General features: G+C 52.5%; 1 protein-coding gene across 2 annotated transcripts; it reads right to left on the bottom strand.

Moving 5' to 3' along the window:
* Positions 1 to 1,219: 1,219 nt before the first annotated feature.
* Positions 1,220 to 26,447, bottom strand: Nkd2 (NKD inhibitor of WNT signaling pathway 2). Of its 2 annotated transcripts, XM_005065435.4 has the most exons (10): positions 26,263 to 26,447; positions 26,117 to 26,152; positions 25,767 to 25,870; positions 7,299 to 7,359; positions 6,124 to 6,245; positions 5,530 to 5,625; positions 4,999 to 5,146; positions 4,342 to 4,426; positions 3,785 to 3,912; positions 1,220 to 2,644 (listed from the first exon to the last, which is right to left on the bottom strand). In XM_005065435.4, the coding sequence occupies exons 1-10, from the start codon at positions 26,285 to 26,287 to the stop codon at positions 2,067 to 2,069; spliced, it is 1,383 nt and encodes a 460-aa protein (XP_005065492.1). In that variant the 5' UTR covers positions 26,288 to 26,447; the 3' UTR covers positions 1,220 to 2,066. The 2 variants fall into 2 exon arrangements, with proteins under 2 accessions (XP_005065492.1, XP_021091121.2); XM_021235462.2 differs by lacking the exons at positions 25,767 to 25,870; positions 26,117 to 26,152; positions 26,263 to 26,447 and adding an exon at positions 25,611 to 25,701.

The raw sequence follows: 26,447 nt of genomic DNA on the forward strand, positions 1-26,447 counted from the left end.
GAATTGAACCCCGGTCTTCTGGAAGATCAGCCAGTGCTCTTAACCGCTGAGCCATCTCTCCAGTCCCCCAGCCACCCTTTTCTGTTGGCCAGGTGCTGCCAGCTCCCATGGAGACAGCTTCCTGGCACCCAGCGCAGAGTAGACTAAACATCACAGCTTCTGGCTGTCTCTTGCAACATCGAGGTTTACTTCTAGGCAGTTGAGTCAACCCAGGCCAAGTTACTGCATCTCCCAGACCCACTGTCCTCATCTAACTAGTGACCATGTCTACTAGTGGGTAACTGTTGGAGGACACAGCCATTGGGAGCAGGGAGAGGCAGTCTCACCATAGTCCAGCTTGGTCTTGAAATGTAGCATGCACTGCCACACCTAACTAAATGATCTGGCTTCTTTGTCTTGTTCACAAATGCTTTCCCATCTCTTTAAACCTCATTCCTGCAGCACCGGTACCGAGGCCCCTGCTGTCTAAGGCCTGGTCCCTCAGCTGCTGACTCTTCTGCTTAATGTTCGCACAGTGGCAGATGCTAGGCCCCTGCCGTGAGCTTGTTAGGACTTCTACCTGCCCTGAGTTTTTAAAACGTGAAACCAAAGGTCAGACTCGTCAGAATCTCCCTGCTTCTTAGGTGCTGAGCTGAACCATGGCCCAAGGTATCATCAGGGACATCCTGTGTGATGTCTCAAGCCCGGAAGGACCTCTTAATGCTGCATTCTGAGAGACAAGCTGGGTGGCTGTGATGATTCCTGCCCGACCCCTCTGCCGTGGTGTGGGTGGTGTACCATCTCTCCATCAATGACACGGGGACTTTAGCCATGTTGTAAGGAAATGACTCTAGTCATTTTAGAATTCAGGAGCATGTATGTGACTTCTAGCTGTGAAGTGACCAGCAGCCTTCTGTGAGCCAATCGTCCCAGGTCTCCCTGTGTGTGGGGGGCACAGGTCACAGGAAACGCCACACTCAGATCCTCAGGGATTCTGTAGGACTTAGTGTTTAAGGAGAGAGGATAAGGTGTTGCTTCTCAACCGTCTGTGTAAGCTGTGGCCATGTGGTGGGTATGGTGCCCGGTGTTCCTGTCTGAATGAGCTGGATTCTGGGTTTAGAGTTCTGGTACCTTAGAAGTACTGTGTGCATCAACCAAGATGGCTCTACAGCACTCACCCTTTACAACATGCACATGTCATCTTCAACAGCTACAAGGGTAGGTAGCCTGACCACAGCTCTCAGAAAAGCCTGTTTTAATGTAAGGTATTTAATACAGAATGTACAATTTCTTATGCTAGAAGGCATAATGCCACCTGCACAAACTCAACAGGTAAAAAGTCCCCTTCAGTGTCCAGTCTCAGTGGAGCCAAAAGACCAGGGCTTATTGAGGTTCCCACACCCTTGTAGAAGGGACACTTAAGTGTCACTTGGCTATGATACAAGAATGAGCACAGCCTAGGTGATGACCTCCAGCATGGTACTGATCCATCCCACCCAGGATGCTGGAAGCCCTGGAGACCAAGCCTCATGCTGCCTGCTGCATATCACCCAGCCTGCCCCCTGCACATTTGCCGATACTCCAACCTCTTTGTTTTGCTTTGCCTGACATCATGGCACACTGAAGGACCTCTTCCCAAGCCCAAGCTGACCTGACAACAAATAAACCTCATGGAAAGCTTTACCATTTCCATTCACTCCTGGCCTTGTGCCAGGAACAATCCGGGGTACCCAAAGTTGAAAGAACCACACAGATATGAAGAATGTCTAGGCACGGTCCCTCGAACATCCCAGGACCACACCGCAGCAAAAGTAAGAGCAGATGTTTTTCTGTCCTCGTGTGGGCTTCTGGATCACACGGGAGCACCCGTTCGTGGGAATTATCAGCTGCGTCAAATGTTCTGGTACCCAGATGGCATGGAGAAGGAAGGTTTTGTCCATGATACCCAGCCTGGTGCCATCTCCCCGGTGCCCACTTGACATCTGCGGCTGGGTATCGGGCCAGGGAATGCTGTACTCTCTACTGGGCACACGTCAGCACCTGCTGTGTGTCCCTGAGGGCGTGTGGGCAGAGTACTTGTTTGGGTGCTAGGATGGGTGGAAGTGGTGGTGGTGATGGTGGTGGTGGTGTTCATGGTGATGGTGGTGTTCGTGCCTCTGGACCACAGGCACCACGTAGCCCTCAGGCCCCAGCATGGGAGGCAGGTCCCGTACCACTTCATGTTCCACCATGGTAGGCTGACCATGTCCCTTGAGTGGTGAATGGCCTTCTCTGCCCTTCTGCCGGTACCGCTTGTGACCATAAGGCTGCGGTGGGGGCTGTGGTGGGGGCTGTGGGAGGTGGTGGCCGTCCTGAGCGCCCTGGGGCAGTGGGATGGCCTGTAGGCAATAGCTGAGCGTTTTCCCTGGCTTGCTGCTGCCTGGTGTCCCAAGAGGTTTTCCTGGACCCTTGGGAGACCTGAGGAACTGCTTCTCCTGCCCTTTGAGCCGGGGCTGCACAGCCAGGGCCCGCATAGCAGGCTCGTTAGTTGGTACGACGTGGTCAGCCAGGACCTGGGATCTGCGGTGATGTATAGCGTGGGCATCCGACTCCTGTGATCGGGATCTGCTTGGGATATGCGTGGCCCTGCCATGATGTTCTTGCCTGGCCTGCTCAGGTGGTGACCCTGGGGACAAGACAGTGTGGCTTGGGATGCATGTCATATCTGCACTATGGGTTTTTGCAACAAAGGTGACCTGCTAGCTGGGTCACAACTCAGATGGCCAAATGTCCCAAGCTCAGTCCCTGATTATGTCTTACATTCCAGATGGGAGCCAGTCCCTCACTAAGGACCCTGGACGTCACTATATCACTCCTTAAAGGGGCCACCCTGGAAACTTGCTGATTAGCTCAGCTGGCCCTTTTATCCCTGTTGTGGGTCCTATTAGTGGAGATTCTGCTAGCCTAGTCAGAGCCCTGGCTAGGACATGAGGGGGGCATCAGAAAGTTGTATCATTCAGGAACACTCCAGTGAAGGACCAGAATGAATTCACTAATGTACCCATCCCCCTTCCCTCTCACCACCACACACAGAAGGAAGGAGAGAGGACCTGGTTACAGATTCATAAAATGCCTACGCCATCGAGGTCGACCCTGTGCTGTGGCCTCAATGTGGGGGGCCAGCTGTGATCATAAAGTCCTTGGATCCCCATCTGCCTCCTCGGGTGTCCCTGTCATCAGGGTTGAGGCTCTAGTACAAAGCACACGGGGCTAGCCCTTCCCAGGTGAGGGTCACCTTCAACCAGGGACCTCTAGTCCAGGTTGTCTGGAGCAGACTGGATGAACTTATCAGAGATACTATCACAATGTCCTGTGTGGACCCTCAGGGATGCAGAGTGGAAATGGGGTGCTAGTGGGGACTCTGCCTCCAGCTTTCAGAGTACTAGCCAGGCTGAAGTTCATGAATCTCTAAAGGCTACAAGGGCACAAAATCAGGAAGGAAGGTTCAGTAGAGTAGGACAAGTGTCTACAATGCTGGCTGTCCACCTCCTCTACACAAGCTGGTAATCCTGGCCTGTCATGCCAGCTCCCCCAGCTGGAAGGCTCCTGAACCTTTTATATTTTCCCTAAGCCAGAACAGGTCTTATACACATACACTTGCTTTCCAGGTGGCAGGAGGTTAAGATGGGAGTCCACACCTAGGCAGAGGATGGTGGGGTGCCCAAGGAGGATGGTATGCAATTCCAGAACCCCTGCCTACCTGGACCTTTAGGGAGGAATCTATACTCAGAGGGTAGGTACAAGGTGGGGGTTCTCCAGTACCTACCAGGACCAAACTTAGATGTGTAGTTCTCGATGCCAGCGAGGTCTAGGTAGTGGTTTCTACGCTCTGTATTCTCATCCACACAGTAGGGTACTCGCACAGGGCAGAGCTGGGACTCAGCATTGGGTTTCCTGTGTGGAGTAGAGAGAATAGGTAGTCCTGAGCATTTACTCATGGCTAGAACTTCAAACATATGACGGGGGTTCCTGCAGAGGCAGGGACTTTGACTAGCATCCACTGCCTAGACAAGGCAGAAGGAAGGCAGTTGAGCAATGTATGTTATCCAGAGAACTGAGGTCCACAGCTCATCATGGCAGCCTGTCAGGACCCACCACAGGTCTCACGAGGTTTGAGTGACCTCAAACGTTGGCATGTTCTCTGGTCACCTAACTGGGGCCACAATGGTCCCCGTTGCCTACTTTTGCACAGGCATGGTGCTCAGCCCCACCTGGGTACTATCAGCCTTCACAGCACACAGGGCCTACCTCTTTCAGCACCCTCCCTGACAGGACAAAGGGAGGCAGACCTGCAGGATGCAACCAGCTAGCCCCACACCTCACCTGCTGTAGGCAGACAGCCTTCTGTCAGCCACTCGGGGATCCTCCGTGAGCTCACTCTCTGTTCTGCCACGAGTGGGCTCCCGGTCTGAAAGAAAGGTGTTACACTCTGCCTCACTTGAGCATCCATTGATTCACGCCTCATTCATTCATTCACTGCCTTGCGATTCAGTCATTCACTCACCCCTACTCCAGTGCTCATCTATGCTTTCACTCAAGCATTCTTCTGCCTGTCCCTCACCCACTCGTTCTGTCTTGTTCTTGTGTTGATTTTTTGAGACAGAGTCATGCTATAACCAATGCTGGCCATGGACTTTTAACCCCGTTGCATCTCTAGTGCTTAGATTGGAGCCCTAGAGCCACTCTCTGTTAATGAATTACTTTTGCTCATCCATCTACTCACTAAGCAAACAGCTTTGTCTCCTGCCAGGTACCAGGTCCTGCCTGGGACATTGTGGAAACAAATTGTTAACTGCACGTGGTTGGGGCGCATGAGCAATGCTGATATGGAGGGGTTAGGTGGTGGAGAGGTACATGCTACAGGGAAGAGCACTGTGGAACATAAATTAGGTGGCTGTAGGAGGGGCCTGCCCATCTTAGGGGTGGAGCTCATGAAGTGGCACCATTTGAGCAGGAAGGCTCCTGGCATAAACCCCTCACCTTGACCAGTGGGAGAACATTCCTTCTTCTTGCTGGAGGGCTCAGGACTCACAGTTAGCTTCACTCGGAGGGTCTTGCTGCTGCCCGAGGCGTGATTGACAGAGGCGTCAACAACCTCATAGATTGTGTGCATCAGGCTGGACATGTCCTAGGACCAATGTGACGGACTTGAAGAGACATTTCTCCCTTACCAAGCATGTATTCACACCCTAGCCACAGCAGGCACCTCTGGCCCACCTATTCCTCATCAGAGACTGCCTTATTTTATGCCCAGAATTGCCCCCAGGATGTCATGTATAGCTTAAAGGCAGTCCTGCTGTCTGCCACATCTCGTTTGCCTTCCAAACATTAGATAAACGAGCAGATAAGCTTTTCAGCATCAATGTCACATGGCTGATACTGATACTTCTCTGCCCTCCTGGACACAGCTCAAGCTGTCTACTGACCCAGACTGGTTTCAGATCTCAAGAGGCCACACTCCTGACCTGAGCCCCCACCCTATGGGTGGTCTGGCACATGTGTGCACCTTACCTCTCTGGTGACTTTCCCACTGTTGTCAAAGTCATAGAGTGTGAATGTCCACTCTTGGCGGTTGTCTTCTTCCACTGAGACATCACACTGGAGGGCCTGTAGGCGACAAGAGTCATCTGGGACTCGGGACTGGGAGGGCCCCCAGCTGTGGTTCTTGCTAGTTTCCAGCCAGGACAAGGAAGCTTAGGGCAGTTGGCCTGCAACCCTCAATCCCTGTCCTTGCCAGCTCCACCCACCCCCTCCTAGTGATGTGCTGATGCCATGCCTCATGACTCAGTTTCCTTCTGTCCGTGTGCATGCAAACACTCAGAATCACTTTGAGTAGGAGGAATTAGAACCAAGTGGGGTGGGAGACCCCGCTGTCCAGTAGTGTTGGATACCCATTTCATATGGAGACCCATCTACCCAGTATGTCCAAGTTCACGTCAACACCATGCAACCTTCCAGAATAGCACATTTTAGTCTTGCTTTAAGGTCTCAGGGAGGCAGAGGAAATCACAGAGTTGGAATGTCCATGGTCCCCACCATGGACACCACCATTCCTCTTGGGCCCTAGGGACCCAGTCATGTAGGTAACTAGAGGACAGAACTTACATCGATGTTCAAGTGCTTCTTGCTGACTCTTAGTGGGCCCTCATGGCTTGCTGCCTTCTCCCCGTCATCCATGCTGAAGAGCTGTCCCTCATGGCCCTCAGACTTCTCAGGGGGCAGCACAACTGAGGGATAAGAGGAGGTGAGAAGAGGCCTCTCTCATGTGGGTAGCACGAGGACAGGGGAAGTGGGTTAACTGTCTCTGCTCTCTTCTGATCTACATGGCCCTGACTGAGCTAAGAGCCTACTTGTAGAATAGGAAAGTAGAGAGGCCTCACCTGGGCTAGCCTCTACCTGGTATACCCTTGCTGCACATGTGTCCATAGTGGTTCTCAGTGAGAAATCTGTCTCCTGTAGGCTGATATTGTACAGAGGGAATGGGAGAAGGGCCTTCAAGATCATAACAGAGTGGTCTCCACTCCAGAGTCCTCTAGGGGAGTGAGTTCCTGTATCACCAGGAAGAAATCTCATTCTCATGGTCATTCTCTAACACCTTCAACCCAGAACCCACTGACAAGGATACGTGCACTGTCTGATGGCCAAGTCTGGTCTCCCCTGACTCCCTGCATGGATGGATAAGGAGCCCTATTCTGGGTTCCCATATTCTCTGGGTCTCAAGCTGTGTCCTCAGGAGAGGGGCCCAGAGTCATTGGTCAGGTGTCTATCCAGGTATAAGCTAAGAGGACTCCCAGTGCTTGACTTCCAGCAGGCAGTGCAGGGAGCCCCTCTGCAATGTGGATCTATAGGCCAGTCCTTTGCACCTACTGGCCTGTAAGAACTCATCACATCTCTGGGTGGGGCCAACTCCACCAATGATGCACACAGATGATAGTGACTCAAGTGGGGGGGGGCGTTCAGACTGCTCTGCCACTCCATGCTGTTGTAATAACTAGTCATGAAGATCACCAGTCCCCAAAGCAGACCTCCCTGCTCAGTCCCAGAACTACATACACAAAGTGAACAAGTGTATGGGGACACTGTGGCTCAACATTTTGCTGCTTCTGTTGACTGATCCAAGGAATCACGGGTGATCGAGGATGCCGCTTACTCAGGAACTAACTGCTCTTGAGACTAGGAACCAACTGGCCCTGGCTCTTGCATGCCAGTGTGGAGGGTTCTGTGATGTGAGCCCTAAGATCAGGGTGAAGTCTGGGAGCATTTGCTGGAGCTGGACTCACCTTCTAGAGAACCCTTGTCCTCCCAGAAAGGCCCCTCCTTAGGGTCCCCATTGGGCAGCTCCTGCAAAAGACCAGGGCAACATGTGACCATGAGGCTCGGCAGAGCAGAGGAAGACAGCAGTAGGAGCTCTGTGAGGCTGAGAGCTGAAGAGACCAGCATCAGACCTTGAGAGGCCTCCCAGTCTGAGCCCACATACACCATCCCTTCCAGCTTCATACAGCAGAATGTGCAAAGATGATGTGCTGGGGTCATTTCCAGAGCTAGGCCTCACTGCCTGCTAGCAAAGCCCACTGTCCAAAGTGAGACTTGGGGTCTCCCTGCAGCTCAGCCCTAACACTGCCAACCCACAAGTCTAAGAATCCTTGAGATCGAGAGCCCTACCAACACTCTGCCCTGACCTTTCCACTGAAGCTGTCGCCATAGCGTGGCATTCGCTGGAGCTGCAGAGAGGCCACTATCTCCTCCAGAGCTGGCTGAGGAGCAGGGATGGCTGCCAAGAAACACCCTCAGCCCACAGCTGATCTCAAGACCAGCTATGGAAAAATGGGAAGGACTTCAAACACATCCTGGCGATGTTTAAGCCTAGAAACGCTGCTGAACAAAAGCTCACATGGTTCTTGTAAATAATCCACAGAAGCAAAGGCTACAAGAAAGGAAATATAAAATGTGGCATGGAAGCCATCTGCAATCAAAGGGCCCTTCGTGGCAGGGGATCTCACAGCACTCAGGGCCCCCAGGAGCATTTCCCATCAGTTTCCTGGGAAGCTGAGCTAAGACCCATTCAACTGGCCAGCTGGCAATGTCCCTAGGGATAACATGGGCCAAAGGATGCCTTTGGTTTGTAGCTGGAGACAGGAGAAAAACAAGTCTCCTCAGTTTTATATCTCATCAAAAAAAAAAAAAAAAACAGTATTCCAGGTACAGTCTTGTCCTGTGAGTGACCACAGGAACCAAGACATACCCCCTGCCCCATTCCTCACTGGTGAATACAGGCTGCCTAGCGCCACCTTGTGGTTCATCCCATCTGCAGGATGCAGAGGACACAGGTCTAATTCAAACCCAGAGTGACAGAGCACATGTAAAAACCTTTGAGAGTGGGAAAAACGTTCTGTCTCTAGCAGCAAACAAGACAATAACCACGAGGAGGCCAAACCTGAATGGACAGGCTGACTGGTCTGAGAATGTGTGGAAGAGGAATACCAGAAACACTCAGCAGCTGGGGACAGAGATGGGAGGCTGGGGACAGAGATGGGAGTAGTATCGTGGGTGCCAGCTGTGCAAGGCTGGTGAGGACAAACCCAGTGTTGGTCTCTGAAAGGAGTAGAAACCAGGACAGGCTCCTTAGGACTACCCCGATGTGCAACGGGGGAAGAGCGAGGAGCCCCACCCTAGAGTATTTTTGGCTGTGCACTAATGGTGGGAAACAGCATTTGAGGAGCCTTCGTGGCAGGAGACCAAAACGGTCGAGGCTGAATGACGAGGACCAGAAGTAGAGGAGACCTCTGTTCACGACTGCATCTCATAAATATCCCCAAAGTCTTTCTCTCTCTCTGGACCTCCCAACGCATGGGAACCATTAGGGATAGGCTGCCATTTAGCTTGTTCTTAGGATGTCATTTAAGGGAGATCATCTTAGTGAGAAAACCTCATAATTCTTAAAAAGTTCCCTTCCTAGCTACACGCAGTAGCATACACCCTTAATCCCAGCATGTGGGAGACAGAGAGGTGGGGATCTCTGAGTTTAGGCCAGCCTGATCTATTTAGCAAGTTCCAGGATACCAGGACTACATTGTGAGACCCTTTCTCAAAGAGGAGGAGGAGGAAGTAGGAGTCCTCATTCATTCACTAATCAAATAACCCACAGACTCAAGGCTCAAAAGATCTGATTTTGCTGGAGTGCAAGGAGTTTGTGAAGTTCTTTGTTGTCCCAGGTGAACATAGGATGAAATCTAGTAGCTTCTAAAAGCCTGACTTGGGGCTTTTTTTTCTTTGAAATCAGAGTAACTTGTAAAGCTTCAGTCTCTGCTTCTGAGGTGTGGAAGCTAGAATCCAAGGACATGGACCTCACAGGCTCAGATTCATCCTGGACAGAGCCATGGGGCTGTGGCCGGCAGGTGGTATGTCTGATTGCAAACCCAGGGGTTCTAGATTGCTGCTGGAAAAAAAACTTTTGCAGGGAAAGCAAAGCTGGCTGATGCCAGGGAGAGGGCCAAGGACTCGAGTCACTGCTAAGTGACAGGAGAAAGAGCAAGTGGAGCAGATGTCAAGGCGGTTGTCTCCTGAGTCACCTGCCTCAGGGAAAGGCCTGCAAAGTGGGGCAGAGGGGAGCACTCCCAAGATTAATATCCCTTCCCCCATGGAACTCCAGGACTTAGTTGCTCCCCGTTAGCTCTTGGTCAGGGAGCTTGAATCCTTCATCTCACCCAGAAATTGGTAGATACAGCACCCCAAGGTAGAGGAGATACAACTGAAAGAGCCTAGAGTTGCCAGTCTGACTCGAACTGTGTACCACGCTTTATGTGTGAGGCTGGAACCGCCAGCATTCATGGATACCTTCCATTTATTTAAAAATAATCATGAGTACCAGGTTTCGGAGCTCTGCATGGGTTATAGGCTTTAAAAGCACGGGTAGGTGGAGAAGCAAGGATAGTGAATTCAGAAAATGAGAGCTGGGGGTTGGGCTGGTGGAAACGTGCTTGCTTGGGATGTGCTGCTCCAGGTACAAAGCCCCGCCCTACAAGGAAAAAAAGAAAACTAGGCTGGTCTCCTGGGACATCCCCGAGGCTACAATAACAGGTCAGGGCTGCTATAATTGACCAGAGCCACACCATGTGGGCAGGGCCACCACAGCAGACTCTGTCAGCATACATCAAACCTCACAACATGAAGGTTCTAAGCACTAAACCCAGGGGTGGCTGGAGAGGCCCTGGATCAAAGAAGAAAATGAAGGTTTGTGGTGATTCTGGCCTCTGCCTGGTGATTTAAGTCAAATCTGTCCTGCTTACATAGAAACGCCCTTTAATCTGAACTGCCTTAGCTAAATAGAAGAGCCAAGGGCTTTAATCACATCATACAAAGCCTGTACCAGACCACTGGCCAGACATGGAGCCCCTTCCCCAGTGCAACCGAGTCCGGATGACTTAGGCTCACAGGCGAGGCTGTCAAAGGCAGACATCACCTACCCCTGTTGTGACAGTCTGGTGACCTCAGGTCTTAGCAGATTCTCTCATCCCCATTCACCGGGTCCCTCCTAAGGAACCTGAGCCACACCCTCTGCCAGACCTTTGGCCTCTGAAGCCATTCATTCCTCTCTGGTCAAATGTCACCTCCTCTTTACACTGTTTCTAGACCCTGAAGCCTGGCCCTGTCCAAGTCATCCTGGATGTCGTGTCCAGGTCAGTATAGACCCTGACTGCCTGTGTATATCCTCAGTGCCTGACCCAGGGGCGCCCCCTCCAGGACTCACCCTACGCTAGGCCCTGCTTTCTGCCCTTACAGCATCACCAGCTCATTGTGCACTCTTTGGTGGGTGCTCTCCTAGCCACTGGGGCCCATGCCACAGTGGAAACAGGACCCATAAATAAGGTGGCAGGCATTACTGTATGCCTGAGATTAACTTGTGTTGGCCTAAGGGGCTGCTTTGCTCTGTTGCTACATTCATGAATAATCCACATCCATCCACATCCTAAAAACACCCATTATTCACACCCAAAATGAGGGGCCCACAGTTCTCACAGCACTGCCCTGTTCCATCATCCCACAGGGTGTTCAGGATGTAAGAGGCCCCAGGCCAACTCAGGTCACAGTCCACAGACATTCCCTATAGTTGCCACTGGGTGGCAGCAGCAAGTGGGGAGGTTTCCCAACAAAACCAGAGTCTTAGTTTCCTAAGTCAGGAGCAACTTGTCCTGCTGTCTGGTGGCACCCACACCTGACTCTGAAAGTGGCTCATGTTCCTGAATATCACCTACTAGAACCTGCAGGGCCTCAGCATCTTCCAAACGCCCATTCATCACCCGCAACTCTCAGTAAGCACAGAGCAGAGGGGTCTCACGATAACCATGTGCTTGCTGGCTGTTCACTGCCTAGACTCAGAAACAGGAGAGGATCCAGGCTCAGGTAGAGCAGGAAGCCAAGCCTCTGGTGGGTGACCAGGAAGTGGCAGCCCCCATGGAACCCTATTCTCTATGACAAAGTGCACATGTGACCTCCAACCAAGTCCACACCTCCCCTTGGCTCACAACCTTTAGGCCCCACCTATCAATTTTAAGGTCAAGGTTATATGTGCAAGGTTATAGGATGAACGGTCGGGCTTTGTCAGTGTCTCAGAGATGGGGGTGAGGTTGTGGGGAGGGACACTGAGAGACAGATATAGTCAGATTAAAAAAAAATAGAGACACAAATGGGGAGGGGAAACAGAAGGTGGGGCCTCTGTCCAGAGCTGTGCCCAACGGGACACATGGTGCCATAGGGCCCCTGGGAAGGCTGTGTGGTCTAGAACACATGGTTACCAAGTACGAGGGTGGGTCTTTGCATGTCTGTTCACTCCAACATTAGCTCCCGACCATCAGAAAAATCACCTAGTTTCTGACAGACCCCAGCAGTCACTCTACCCAGACACAGACGCCTCCAGAAACATGACAGAAGCCACCAGGATGACCTTTGGGGACGCTTTGAAGTATCAGTGCCGGCCACTCTGTAAGGCTGGGGCTGGGGCTTGAGCCCAGGCTAAGAATCGGCTGCTGGTGGCGAGACAGAGCTGTAGGACCTATGTGACATTCACACCGTGTTTGTGGGGTCAGACAGGAGCTGGAGGAGCACAAGAGCAGCCGGTAGTGCCCTCAAGTGTGTGCTGCAAGCCCCTGAAGTCACGCAGGGGAGCTAAGGGAGCATCTGGGCTCCTGCTTGGAGGCTGCCCATGTACTGCCTGTGGGATTAATGTGTGCACCCCCTCAGGTACCTCATCCATGGGTCAGACTACGCTTGGAGAGTCACAAAGAGATGTGATGCCCTGAAGCAGGGGTTGTAGCCAGGGCGAGGGTCAAGAGGGAAATGAAGAGGCTGCAGGGTGGAGCGCAAGGATTAGTCAGAAGCAGGAATCGAGGAGGAGACCGTGGGGGAAAGTGATCTGTAGCTGCCCTTAAAGCAGGGAAACAACAGGCTTGGGGGAGATGACGGCTTTGAAAGCCTCAAATAGGTTTCCAGGTGTGGCATCTAGCCCTAGGCCCTGAGGAACAGTGGTTTTCTTAGGGAAAGGTGAGGAGGCCACTCTGCCTGCCGCCGGGGGCTGGAATTCCTCTCCCAGGTGCCAGCCCACTCGCTCGTCTGTCTGGAAACGCTTGGCCAGCTTTGAAGTCACATCTCAGTTTCAGCAGCTAAACAGTTTCAGATGTGACAATCTAGTTTTATGGGCTTAATAATTCCGACACATGTGCAGTAGGGGCCCAGCAGTTCCTGTGGTGCCTGGCGGGTCCCCTGCAACGGCTCAGGGCCATGAGGTCCTCTGTGCCTGAATGTAAAACAAGATGTGAATCCAAAGCCACCACAGGAAGGCAATATAGCAAGTGCATGTTAGGGCAGTTTTAGTCTACACATCTCTATTTTAATAGGGGGGTGTTGGACCATTTTCTTCTGGGGTTTTATGATAAGTAAAACCTGAAATTTATTTTTTTAAAAAAGATGGGTAACTGGGAGACTAATAGGTTTCCTAAAACACACACTCACCCTTCACACAGTACTTTACCCTCCTCCATTTCTACTCATGCCAGAAAATATAAATATTTCTGTCATCTTCTCCTGTTCCTACCACAGTTTCCCATTGTTTCCATCATTTGATTAATAACAGAAGCTGTAACATGGACCACATCTTCAACACCTACTCACCCCGCAATGGTCCTCTAAAAGACCCAGATTTGCAGCAGGATTTGATCAGCCACGTGTTTTGTGGGGAGCTGACCATCTGCTGTCCACAAGCACCGAGGAGGCGCAGCCCGTGGCCAGTTCGCAGGGACAGCTAGACAGGTGGAAGAGGGGAATGGGTCACTGAATGGATGCATTACAGGGATGCACCCTGGCCACTTGCGGGAGACATGCTTGCTAAATGAGATTCTACCGGGAAGGTCATATGCAACGAGGGGCTAGCAGCTTCCTTTTAAGGTCTGGCGGCCAAGACTCTATCCCTCACCCAGTGAGAAGGATTCAGGTGACTTGTGTCATCCACATGAACCCACACAAGTAGGAAACAATGCTACTAGCACATACCATATATGCGTGTCTGTACCCACTGTACATGCAGACATCACACACACACACACACACACACACACACACACACACACACACACACACACCACTTGCCCAGAGAACTAAGTAACATAAACCATACTGACTACCTCCCTTTGTTTTTACTCTTAGCACGTTGAAACTGCTCTTGGTTTAGTTCTTGGTGTTCCACAGTCACTTTGTCTGATGGTGACCACTCACAGGCCACAGAGGTTGCAAAATAACAAAATGGAACCCAGACTCAGACGCCTCTGCCTCTGCTTAGAGGACTTGGACTCTACTCAATTTTAATGCAGACCCCACACAGTTTCCTCCTCCCAGACTCCTACTCAGGAAACCCACCGGACATCTTTGCTGCCTTTCATCCCTATTAAAGCTTTATGTTTCTCATTTCAAAGGCAGATTAATTCCAAAGCTGGAAGAGAACACGGCTGAACCCTAAGTTACGGTTTTTGTTTTACTCTAAAAGGTACTGTGTGATGTGGTGTTCTTACCAAAGATAAGCAGACTAAAAACCGGCGCCAGGCTCCTGGGGAGCTCCCAACTCAGAAAAAGCAATAAATGGTGTTCATTTTTGTTAAGTGCTCTCTGTAGAGCTCTGGGGAAACATACCCTCACTGGCTCTGCTGCCTGGCTGGGCTGTGGAGATCAAAGGGGGGCCTCAGAGCTACCCTATCTGGCAGCAGCTGCATGAAGATCTTAAAGGGACAAAGGCCAAACCTAGAGCCTTCAAACCCACCCTAAGAAAAGTAGTGGGGTCCCTATGACAAACTTGCATTGTAGCCTCTTGGTAAGTAATCTGTTTCAGACGACCGGAGCTGCAGGAAGAGCTAAGAGGAAGGAAGCCCAGGATCGCCTGGACACAGCGGGGCCCCTAGGATACAAATGAGGTCCAAGGCACTGGCCAAGGATATGTTCTGGCTACCGGGGCTGGAGGTGGCCAGCAGGAGGTGAGAGCTCTGGCTTGGTAATTCGCCCACCAAGGCTCTACTTCCCTGCACCATGGGCAGAGCTATGGTACTCACTGTGCCCCTAACTGCTCTCCAAGGAGCCCCAACACACAGACACATGCTCTTCCCCCTGTATGTTAACCTCTGTCCTGTACATCACAACAAAAGGAGCTCTCAAGATGAAATCCAAAGAACCTTCTGGGCAGCTTCCCCTCCCACAGATGAGCTGAGCCCCCCCCCCATGCAGGGTATGAATATGCAAAGCCAAGTCAGGTTTTGCCATGCCTGGAAGGGCTGGGGTCCCTGGGGTCACCATTTCAGTGGGCTCCCATAGAGAGCATGCATGACACTTTTATCCCCTGAGGTCATTAGATGCCATTGGTTTCTCATCCCAGTCATGACCAGCCACAACAAACGCCACTGGCTACTCCTCAAAAACAGCGAGGGGACCAAGGATAAAGTCCCAATAGGCTATTTTCTCAGGGTCAACACCAGCTGTTTTTAAGAAAGCCCAAATCTTTTGAAATTCCACAGCCGTGGAGTGGGTCTCAGAATCCCCGTAAGTCCAGCGGTGTGGGAGGGGGCATCCCTCCCCTAGGGCTTCCTGCCCCCTTGTAGCTGCAATGCCTGTCACAGACAGTAAGTAGCCTCCTAGAGCCTGGGAGACTGGTGTGTGTCTTTGTTTACTGCAGCTCCTAGGAGGCAGGTGCAGTTAGCTCTCTGCATATACTTCCCCTCCTGGAATTTTTGCTGTTTACCCTTTCCTTGGGGCCTTTGCACTGGTAGGGCCTCTATGACGTCTGGACACTTTGTCAAGGCCACCTCTCCTCTGATGTCCACTCCAGGGCGGTTTCCCTAACCATCCTCTCCTGCACCCTCTGAGCCATCCAGGAGCCTGTGTCTGGCTTCTCCTTCAGCCTAGCAATAGCTGAAGCAACCTTGGCATAGACTGGCAGCTCGGGGGTGGGAGGTAGAGGTCAGGAGTCTTTCACAGGTTAAGATCCAGGCTCCAGGACTCAGTACAGCAAGCCTCAAAGAATGCTAAACTCTGCTGTTTGCCTCCTTTCAAAAGAGGCCTTGGGGCAGGAACTGAGTGGCCATAAGTAACTCCACAGGATGAACTCAGGCATGTGTGATGGGGTTGACCTTCCGTGTATTTTTTTCTTACTGGTTGATGAATAAAACACTGTGTGGCTAGTGGCCAGGCAGGAAGGATAGGCGGGGCCACCAGAGGAGGAGAATTCTGGGAAGTGTAGGCAGAGAGGATTCGCCATGTGGAGACTGGGAGGATAGGATGCACCAGACCCTTCTCCGGTAAGATAAGACCATTTGGAAATACTTAGATTAATAGAAATGGGTTAATAATTAGGACAGAGCCAGCCAATAAGAAGCCCTAGTCACTGGCCAACAGTTTCATAACTACTATAGCATCTGTGTGTTCATTTGGGGCTCAAGGGCCGCAGCAGGAGCCTCACGTTACACATATGGGATCTGAATCCAGCCGAGTACCTTCCTCCTCTCCTTATCCTAAGACCTTTTATCTTTTCTCTTCGGATGCACCCTGATGTGGCTTTTCTCACCCTGCTTGAAGTACTTTTTGCTTTTACCCCAAATACTTTCTTACGGCATTCCTCACCTCCACTCCAGTCCACACAGATTGGGCTGCTTGATGGTGCCCACCGCAGCTAGTACTGTGTTGACGATGTGTTCTAGTGCCTTCTCTCTAGGCCTCATGTTGAGCCATGTCTATCCCTGTGGCCTCCTCTCATCATTTTAGACCCTGCACTCCACTAGAATTTCAGCAAACCTCTCCTTCTGTTGCTTGCTTCACCAGTGATCCTTGTGGACTTCTGGGACCCACACTTTTCTGTGGCACAACCTGGAAGCATGTAGAGCAACACACACACACACACACTCACACACACACACACACACATACACACACACACACTTTTCCAAGGAATTCACCAAAGCAAGTATAATGTGGTTCCCTTTCCCCTACCAATCTTTCAAAAAAAAATACAGTGTTCTCTTCACATTAAAAAGTGGCCTCGCCAACCCCAGGAAAATAGGCTCCAGGACTCCCAGCAAAGGTGAGGCTGGCCTCAAGTTGACAGAAGCAGAAGAGAGCTCCAGCCTAGCTGATGCTTTCCAACTAGTGAGTCACTATGGGAGGCTTGCTGCTCTCTCTAGTTGGCCACAGACCCCTGCTGGAGCCTCAGGGACACCTACACAGGGAATGATAAGGACAAGCCAAGTCCAGGACACCCTACTCATCTGGGAGATCCATGGGCTTGACACCCTGAACTGGGTGAGGTATATAGGGGCCTCTGAGCACCCCCCAGGAGGGCAAGATCCAGGGTTGCATGGAGCTTTGAGACCAGTTCCAGTATAGTTAAGGAGCCCAATCAGCTACAGGAAAGGAGGGCCTAGTGGGCAGGGGACACTTGAGCAGGATATGAGGCCAACCATTTCGGGTGAGCAGCCAGGCCTTCCTACCAAGAACACTAACAGGACAGGAAGGCTAACAAAAGCATGCTTGGGCAGGGCGAGAAGAAGGAGTGGAAGGTCTGAGGAAGCCAGCTGTACTCGCAATCTCTCTGGAGAGCACTGAAGCTTCCTGCAGGGAGGGCTTTGTGCCAGGTCCCCGGGACAGAAAGGAAAAGGTACCTATTTTGCCGGGTTGGCTGTTTCTTGCGGTTTCTGAGCAGTTTCTTCCTCAGAATCAGATTGAAGTCAGACTTTCACTTCAAGGAGATGCAAGTAACCCACTTCCCTCCACTGTGGGCACCAACTCTGGACCCCACATCATAGGCAGAAAAGCTTCTAGGAGGGCCCTGCCAGACTACCCTTCCAACCCTCCTGCAACAATGGCCAGACCACCCTTCCAACCCCTCCTGCAACAATGGCCAGACTACCCTTCCAACCCCTCCTGCAACAATGGCCAGACCACCCTTCCAACCCCTCCTGCAACAATGGCCAGACCACCCTTCCAACCCCTCCTGCAACAATGGCCAGACCACCCTTCCAACCCCTCCTGCAACAATGGCCAGACCACCCTTCCAACCCCTCCTGCAACAATGGCCAGACCACCCTTCCAACCCCTCCTGCAACAATGGCCAGACCACCCTTCCAACTCCTCTGCAACAATGGCCAGACTACCCTTCCAACCCCTCCTGCAACAATGGCCAGACTACCCTTCCAACCCCTCCTGCAACAATGGCCAGACCACCCTTCCAACCCCTCCTGCAACAATGGCCAGACCACCCTTCCAACCCTCCTGCAACAATGGCCAGACTACCCTTCCAACCCCTCCTGCAACAATGGCCAGACTACCCTTCCAACCCCTCCTGCAACAATGGCCAGACCACCCTTCCAACCCCTCCTGCAACAATGGCCAGACCACCCTTCCAACCCTCCTGCAACAATGGCCAGACCACCCTTCCAACCCCTCCTACAACAATGGCCAGACCACCCTTCCAACCCCTCCTGCAACAATGGCCAGACCACCCTTCCAACCCTCCTGCAACAATGGCCAGACCACCCTTCCAACCCCTCCTGCAACAATGGCCAGACCACCCTTCCAACCCTCCTGCAACAATGGCCAGACCACCCTTCCAACCCCTCCTACAACAATGGCCAGACTACCCTTCCAACCCTCCTGCAACAATGGCCAGACTACCCTTCCAACCCCTCCTGCAACAATGGCCAGACCACCCTTCCAACCCTCCTGCAACAATGGCCAGACCACCCTTCCAACCCCTCCTACAACAATGGCCAGACCACCCTTCCAACCCCTCCTGCAACAATGGCCAGACCACCCTTCCAACCCTCCTGCAACAATGGCCAGACCACCCTTCCAACCCCTCCTGCAACAATGGCCAGACCACCCTTCCAACCCTCCTGCAACAATGGCCAGACCACCCTTCCAACCCCTCCTGCAACAATGGCCAGACCACCCTTCCAACCCTCCTGCAACAATGGCCAGACCACCCTTCCAACCCCTCCTGCAACAATGGCCAGACTACCCTTCCAACCCTCCTGCAACAATGGCCAGACTACCCTTCCAACCCCTCCTGCAACAATGGCCAGACCACCCTTCCAACCCTCCTGCAACAATGGCCAGACTACCCTTCCAACCCTCCTGCAACAATGGCCAGACTACCCTTCCAACCCCTCCTGCAACAATGGCTAGCAGTGCCTGCAGTTCTGGAGACAAACAGCAGGAAGGGCTGTGCTTCCCAGAACACAGAACATCCTTCCCTCAGGATGCCTGATGCTATATGTTAAAATAATCTCCATTTGAATTTCTGCCTTAAAATATTACATGCTTTTTTAGCTTCTCTGATTGCAGGGCTCAAAACTAGCTATGGCTAACTGAGAAGACTCTGCAGAACAAAAGTAAAACAAATCCTTCCTTCTGGCTGCAGGGTCTCATTGCCATCAGTACATTCCAGCTGTGCGTAGCAAACAGGATCGAACAGACCCAATTTGTTCAGTGTTGGCAGGGAGGGCTGCCGGCCGGACGCTGCAAATCTCCCATCAATGCCAAAGCTGATTACAGCACACACCAGCCCGGCAGGGGGTGCAGTTTGCTGCGAGGCAGGTCGGGGGTGTGGGGGTAGGGGGGCCAGTGAGGAGTTTTGATCACTAACTGGCTTATCTGAAAGCAGTAGCTCCAGAAAGCCCGTCTTGCCCAAGCCAATGCTGTGCTTCTTTCTGCTCAGGATGGCCATGAACATCCAACAGGCCATAGCTGTACCCAGTGAGGTAGCCAGCACATGGGATAATCATTTGTGATGATATATTGTCTATGATTTATAAAGCCACCAGAGATCAAAATAGCAAAGCTGCCATACTAGTTAGCTATAGAAGCCAGGCGGCGGTAGCACACACCTTTAATCCCAGGACTCAGGATTAAGAGGTAGATGGGTCTCTGTTAGCTCAAGGCCACACTGACTACACGAAATTGATACAGTCCTAAAAGAAACAGATCACACAAAGGTGAACCTAGCACTTGGGATCACAGGCCTTTAATCCCAGGACTAGGAGTGATAATGGCTGGGTGGAGAAAGGAATACAAAAGGACATAGGAATTCAGAGCCTTTTGCCTCTGAGGACTCATGGAGACAGGATTGACATTTCAAATGGTAGAGGTAAGATCTACTGGCTTGCATGCTTTGCTTCTCTGATGCTCAGTGGCTTTAATAAATCATAAACAATCTATCACCACAATCGTTCTCACCTCTCAGAGGCCTGGGATAATGCTGTCCTCCTTAAGAATTAGCCAGTCCATATTCTAGGTCAGGCTTCAATGTTACCTGGCACCTATCTCGGTTAACAAAACAGAATAAAGCCCGAGAATGATCCCCCTCCACCCTGGGTAGCCCAAGAGGAGCCCACCTGCTCTGACCCGTGTTGGAAGTTCATAGTGGGCAGAGGGCATTCATGTTTTGACAGTCCAAGAATAACCACAGAAAGCCAACCAAGCAAAGGACTGGGGGGGTGCTATGTGGGTAATCTTTGCACACGCCATCTCACGTGTGAGGAGCCACATGCTCCAGTGACCCTGTGGCCACCCAGAGCCCCGCATTTCTCCTGAAGCTATGGCCACCTGCCTCTGCTTGTCAGCACGTCTACCAACTACTTGGCAGAGGAATCCCGTGAGCAGGGCCCCAGTGGGCACAGATAATTCTGTGCAACGTGAGCGAGGGCATATCTCATCCTCTCACACCAGGGGTATTTCCGGTTCTCACATGACCCAGGGCAGATCAGGGGACCTGTCCCACATGCTTGCTCTCTGCTCCCTTCTAGGGACCCTTCCGCCAGTGGGTAGAGTTGACCACAAAACTCCGCAGGACACGGAACTGATTTCTCAGAAGTGCTTAGGTAGTGGGGATAGGGGGCTCTTGGGTTCAGACCTTCTCTCTGTAAGAAGAAAAGCACACCAGGGACGGATGTTGGTGGTGCACGCCTTTAATCCCAGCATTCGGGAGGCAGAGGCAGGCAGATCTCTGTGAGTTCGAGACCAGCCAGGTCTACAGAGCTAGTTCCAGGACAGGCTCTAAAGCAACACAGAGAAACCCTGTCTCGAAACCCCCCCAAAAAAAGAAAAGCACACCAGGAAGCTATAGAGGAGAGCAGGCATAGCAGAAACACACTCACCAGACCCTTGCAGGCACAAGTGTGCTGACCTGCTTTCCTGATTGCCGGGACTCGGGCCTTACTCTGGTCACTAGTCTCGGCACAGCTCCTGTGTAGATGAGCTGAACGGTATGAGGGCATGTACCATTCGGTGCTGTCCACGTTAAGAGCAGCCCATGGGAGCACCCACAACAGCTCCATGAACAGTCAAGATCACCATCTAACGGTAACCTCATTCTCAGTAGTACAGCACATGTCCAGGGGTTATGCAAACGAGCGTTCCCCATGCACAACTCTTTCCCGTGACCCACAGAGCCACCCAGCTCCATAGGACTTCTCCAGCAGCCAGTCGGGAGCAGCAGCCTTCATGAGCTGCTGTGGGCTAGCTTCCCCACAGTTGCCTGGGATGACACAAGCCTGTTCTCATAACCCAGAGACTTTCTGACACAGGCAACATTCTGGCAACAACCTCTCACCTGTGCGAAGAACAGGTCTGTGTCCACAGAGTTCAGCTTTCCTAAGCACAAGGCTTCCTAGTCACTGTGTGACTCCCTGGGTCTAGCCAGGATGAAGCACAGGGGATAGCCTCTGCCAAGCTCCTACATCCCATTATAGACCCTCCCATCTGTCTCCTCATCTCTGATATGAGAAGTATATGGACTCAAAGGCCACAGAAACAAGCTAAGCTGAGCCCCAGAGATATGTGGAATAGGCCCCAAGACATGGCCACATGGCTAAGCCACAGCTTTGTGGATAGAGCCGTTTCCTGCCTCCTGAGCACAGCGGGAAGAACCTCTATGCAGATGACGAGTGTGTCCCCCTTGACCCCACTACTGAAGCTTGGGACTGAGACATGGCCCTGTCCTCTACTTCTTGCATATCAAGAATCAGAAACCACAAATTCCTGCCCCCAGACTGCAGAGCAAGTGGCAAGGGGTACAGGGCAGGTAGGGCTGTCCCCAGTGTTGGGAAGGGTCTGGGTCTGGATGTGCTGCCTGCATTATCCACAAGCTGTAGTCCCTGGGAAGTTGTCCAGCCTGCTCCTGCACACAAAGCTGGCTCACGAGGCCAGGCCATTCCCCTGTATGTGGTTGGAGCCATGGTTCCTAGCCATACCACTCCTGTTGGCCTTTCCCCCAAGCTCACTTCAGACCCCTCACTCCTCACTAGGGCTCCAGAATGAACAGGACTTCCGACCAAGAGTGGTAATCAGAGGTTGACTCTCATTGACTGTCTCAAAATACAAGGTGGATAGCTCCTGAGGAATGATTAGCAAGGCTGACCTCTGGCCTCCATATACATGTGCACACACAGAGAAACACACACACACACAAGCACAGCACAAATTTTCATGTATAAATTATTCAGCCACAAGTAAAACTAGGAAGTAACATGAGTTCTGGAGCGGTGGACAATCTGCTGACACTGGCGGGGTGAAGTCGCCTCTCCATTTCCATTAATACTTCTTGGAAGTCACAATTTTAGCTCCTTTAGCAGCAAAATTAGTAGCTGTGGTTTGAAGCTGTTTTGGAAACCTAGATATGACGAGCTACCCAGTACAGTCCTCGGTCCCTGCTGTCTATGGAACCCTTCCCCAAGTCTAGGTGGCAGCCTGGGACAAAATGCCCCACATCCTTAAGCCTTGGACTCGGCACTTTATATGGTGCTCTGTGGATGCAGAGGTGGGCAGTGTCCACATCTGCACGTATCTACTCCCTCTGTGCCCAGCAGGGGGCACTCGCTGGTCTCCTGGGCACCTCTCATAGAGCTTGAGTGCCCAGCCAACCCCATTCCCTATTGTAGACATCAAGAATCTGCCCCTTCAGCCTCTGTGGCCACAGATGGTCAGTGTCCCAGAGCTCCTGTCATAAGACAGCAGAGTTCTAGTCAAAGCAGAGCCAACTATACACTGTCCCTCAGCGGCAGAGAACATCACAGCAGCCCCAGGGCCTCCCACAAGTCCCAGACTGGGTCAGACGTTGCGGGTATGGCACTTGCCTAGTTCTTGAGGCCCCTGAGATGACTCCAGCACTTTCTGTAACACAGGGATCTCCCAGTGGCCTGTGCCTCCCTTCCCTTCTCTACTTAGCTCCTGGGAAGTAAATTTCAGTGCCTGAAAGCATTGTTACCAACTCTGTCAGTTTTAGTCCTCAGGCTAGTTTTGCCTCTCCTCTCCTAGAGGCATTTCCTGCAAATCACCTGGTGGTTGTGCTAGATCGTCCTAATCCCCTTGGGTAAGAACCACTCAGTTTATCACAGATTATGTGGGAGTCAGTGAGACACCTGCAATTCCAGAAGCAGAGAAGGGGCGGAGATTCGGTGCCTCCTGACCACTTGATCTCGGGGTCCTCGGGGCTCCTTGAGGATGCTGGTCCCCCAGCTTGTCCTTGATGTCCTTACATCAAAGTGAGCCACTGGGCCACTTCTGTGCCAACTTCTCAGGACTCCGGCTTGGGTCCCGAAAGCCAAACACAGAGGGCACAGAGAGAACAAGGAATAACAATGACGTGCAGTGATGGCTGCCACTGACACCTGGGCTACCCCTCCTCTACCCGGGGGCCTTCCTTCCAGCTGTTCTGTGGGCAGTCCCCGGAAAATACTGCTTCTTTTGGGGGGCTCTAGGGCTCAGCAGCTGAGGGGGAACCATGATGTCCCCATAACCTGCCTGGAGCTCCATATCTCACCTGAGACGTCTTATGACTCATGTGTCATGTTTCTGGGTTGACCGGGAATAGGAAGGTACTTAGGCTGTGACAAAAACACGAGGAGTTTCTCAAAGGCTAACAGCTCCCTTTCCCTAACAGACGCATGAAAGTTTTCAGGTAAGGCAGCTCCTGGCCCAGGGCAGGGGGAGGCCTGGCTACCTCTGCCACAGCAGGAGCAGCAGAGTTAAGTGGCTGAGGCTCTTCAGCCAGCTCCAGAGAATCCCAGCCAGTCAGAAGAAATCAAAGCTTTCCAGCTCTGATGACCCTGTAGACGAGGCGATAATGAGGGCTGATGTTTTTTGTTGTTGTTTTGTTTTATTTTGTTGGCTAGAAGCCAAGGTCTGCATGGTGAATTCAGCCCTGGTCTGGAGTGCAGCCTCTGAAGGCAGCACAGGGTGTCACACTGGCCACTCCCATATCTCCCAAGGTTCTCTCCTTCTGAAAGGTCTGATGTGTCAGCGCACAGAGAATGGCCAAGGAGATGTGGGCAGAGCTAGTGAGTGGCATTGTGAAGTTCAAGTTTGCCCAAGACAACCACACATGGCCCTCAATAGGCTAAGCATCCGTGTCCTCCCCTCTTGCAAATACAGACAGCTGTAGAATGTCCACAGACAGCCAAGGACATGGGTCTCAGTGGCCTCGTCAGCCTACGTACAGGCAGATCCCTCAGAGTCCAGTTAAAAGTCTGCCACTAGAGCGAGCAGAATGCTCCTTCCTCCGGCTAAATGGAAATCTGTGTTTAATTCACAACAGAAAACAGTGACTCTTGTCTTCTGAGCAATTTCCTGCCAGCTTCAGGGGGAGCTGGAGAAATTAAAGATAGTTTGGTGGAACAGGTACACACATAAGGAAGTTATCCTGCGTGGGGCCCCACGGATGACAACTCAGTCACTTCAGAAAAGCCACCACCAACTGCTGCCTGAACTACAGCTTAAAAACCTGTGACCACAGTAGTTCTGATGTCACATGCTTCTTTCTAAACCATCTCTTGGCTATTGCTAACAAACCCATGTCCCTCCCCCTTTAGGTCCCCCTTGGGCAAGGAGCCACATAGGTACTGTCACACGGCAGAGCTTCTGGATATAGCAAGGATGGCCACTCAAGGCAGGAAGTGGCATCCAGGAAACGTTTAGATGCACACAGATGCACACACCTATGAGAACCCAGGAGAGGAGATACGAGTCCCCCAGTAGCCTGGGAGTTGGTATGGAATGCTGCACAGAATGATCAGGGCTGGCCTCTTCATGGCACAGCTCCTGGGAGGACGCTAAGTTAGGCAGAACACTGGACACTGTGAAAAGGAGGATTTGAGGAAGGACATAGACCCAACTCTGACTGTCCCCACTGAGCTTTCTAAAGATGAAACAGTATGAGGATAGAGTCCCTCCCAGATCTGGGCAAGAGCTGCCTAGTACAGCTGCCAGGCACAAGGGCAGCAATGTGGCTTCAACAATTCCTGAGCCCTGTGAGGGCGATGCCCGGGCTAGGGCCTCAACTCAAGGTACCACCTGGCCAGAAGTCACCCAGGGAACTTCTGCTAGATAAGGAAACCCAGGGAATACAGTGTTGTTGATTGTCGTTACTTAAGCTAAGTCAGTCCTACTGACACTGCTCGTTCCACCTTAGAAAGGACAAAGCTAGGAGGAAACAATGCAAGCCAGACCCACACAGCTAAAACACACACACAAAAAAGATCCAAAATGTTGTATTCATGGTCCTAGGATCTCAGCTGCACTTTAGTAATTCCACAGCTACACAGGAAGCACCTGCAATCCCCAGAAAAGACACACACTTCCTCGTCAGCTAAATTGTCCCTCATTCTGAACACCACTGCTCTCAAGTGGGGAGTCCAAGGGTCGAGCCCAGACTTGCTTAGAGGGAGGAAGCCCCCAGGCTTCACAGCTAAGGGGTAGGACCAGCCTAAGTGCTTTCCCATGACACGAACATGAGTCCTAGGGTCCCAGAGACAGCTCCAATTTTATGTCTCTGGCTAACCATTCATCTGAGACCCAAGCAGTTCAGAGGCATCAGTTGGCCACCAAGAGTTCCTCAGCAAATATAAGTGGTAGCAAATGGGCCTGGGCATCACCCTGGATGCCTCAGGCCTGGAATACTGATATCATGGCCCCAGTGGATCCCCATCTCCTCCCGCCTGAGACATAGAGCCACGACAGTCCACCTCTAACTTACGGTTTGGGGATTCCAGTACCATCCCCCTAGGATACTATACCAGATGCTGGGAAGGGACGGACGGGCTATCCTGGCCAGCCATCTGAGCCATGTCTCTGCATCTCCCGGTGATAAAAAGGCACTGCTCAGGGCATATTTCCCAGTCCTGCGAGGCCCGCGGTTGCGCGACCCCGCCCACCACCTAGTCGCTGCTTACCTGCTTGTCCCGTGCGCGATGTTCCACACCGCCGCCCGCGCGCCGTTCGTTCTCTTCAGTGCCTTTGTGGCCGCTCGCATACGCAGACACCACGAAACTGTCCCCTGCGGTCCGCCCACAGACGAGTGGGAAACACGGCACCCACGGAGAAGGAAGGAGACCGTGAGCCCCGCGGGGTGCGCTTCTGTCAAGTCCGCCTTGAGGCGCCCACCCGGTCCCCAGAGCCCCGGGGCCACGCACTCCTGGCGACCCACGGCGTGTCCCACCCGAGGGCGCGAGGAGCCCGGAGCTCGGAGCTCTGCGCATCCGACCCGGGGGCCGCCTCGCGCCCTGGCCGTGCCCGGGCTTACCTTCGGGGCTCTCCCTCCGCTTGCAAGCTGCTGCGGCTGCGGCGCGGCCGGAGGACGCGGAGAAGAGGGAAGGGACAGTGAGTGGCGGAGCCCCCTACCCGCGTCCCCACCCCCGTCCCACCCCCTAACCGCCGCCCGCACCTCACCCTGCTTGGACTGAAATTTCCCCATGTCTCCGCCGGGCCTGGACCTCCGGCCGCGCTCTCAGATGCACGCACGGGTTCAGAGCCCGCGGCGCATGAAGCCTGGATCCGGGACCGGGCAGTCGGATGAGCCTTGGCCCGGCAGCGGGAGACCGCGGCGCCGGCAGCGGTCGGGATCCCTCTGAGGG

This window comes from Mesocricetus auratus, unplaced genomic scaffold (genome assembly GCF_017639785.1).
Source record: "Mesocricetus auratus isolate SY011 unplaced genomic scaffold, BCM_Maur_2.0 Super-Scaffold_100015, whole genome shotgun sequence".
Lineage (NCBI taxonomy): Eukaryota > Metazoa > Chordata > Mammalia > Rodentia > Cricetidae > Mesocricetus > Mesocricetus auratus.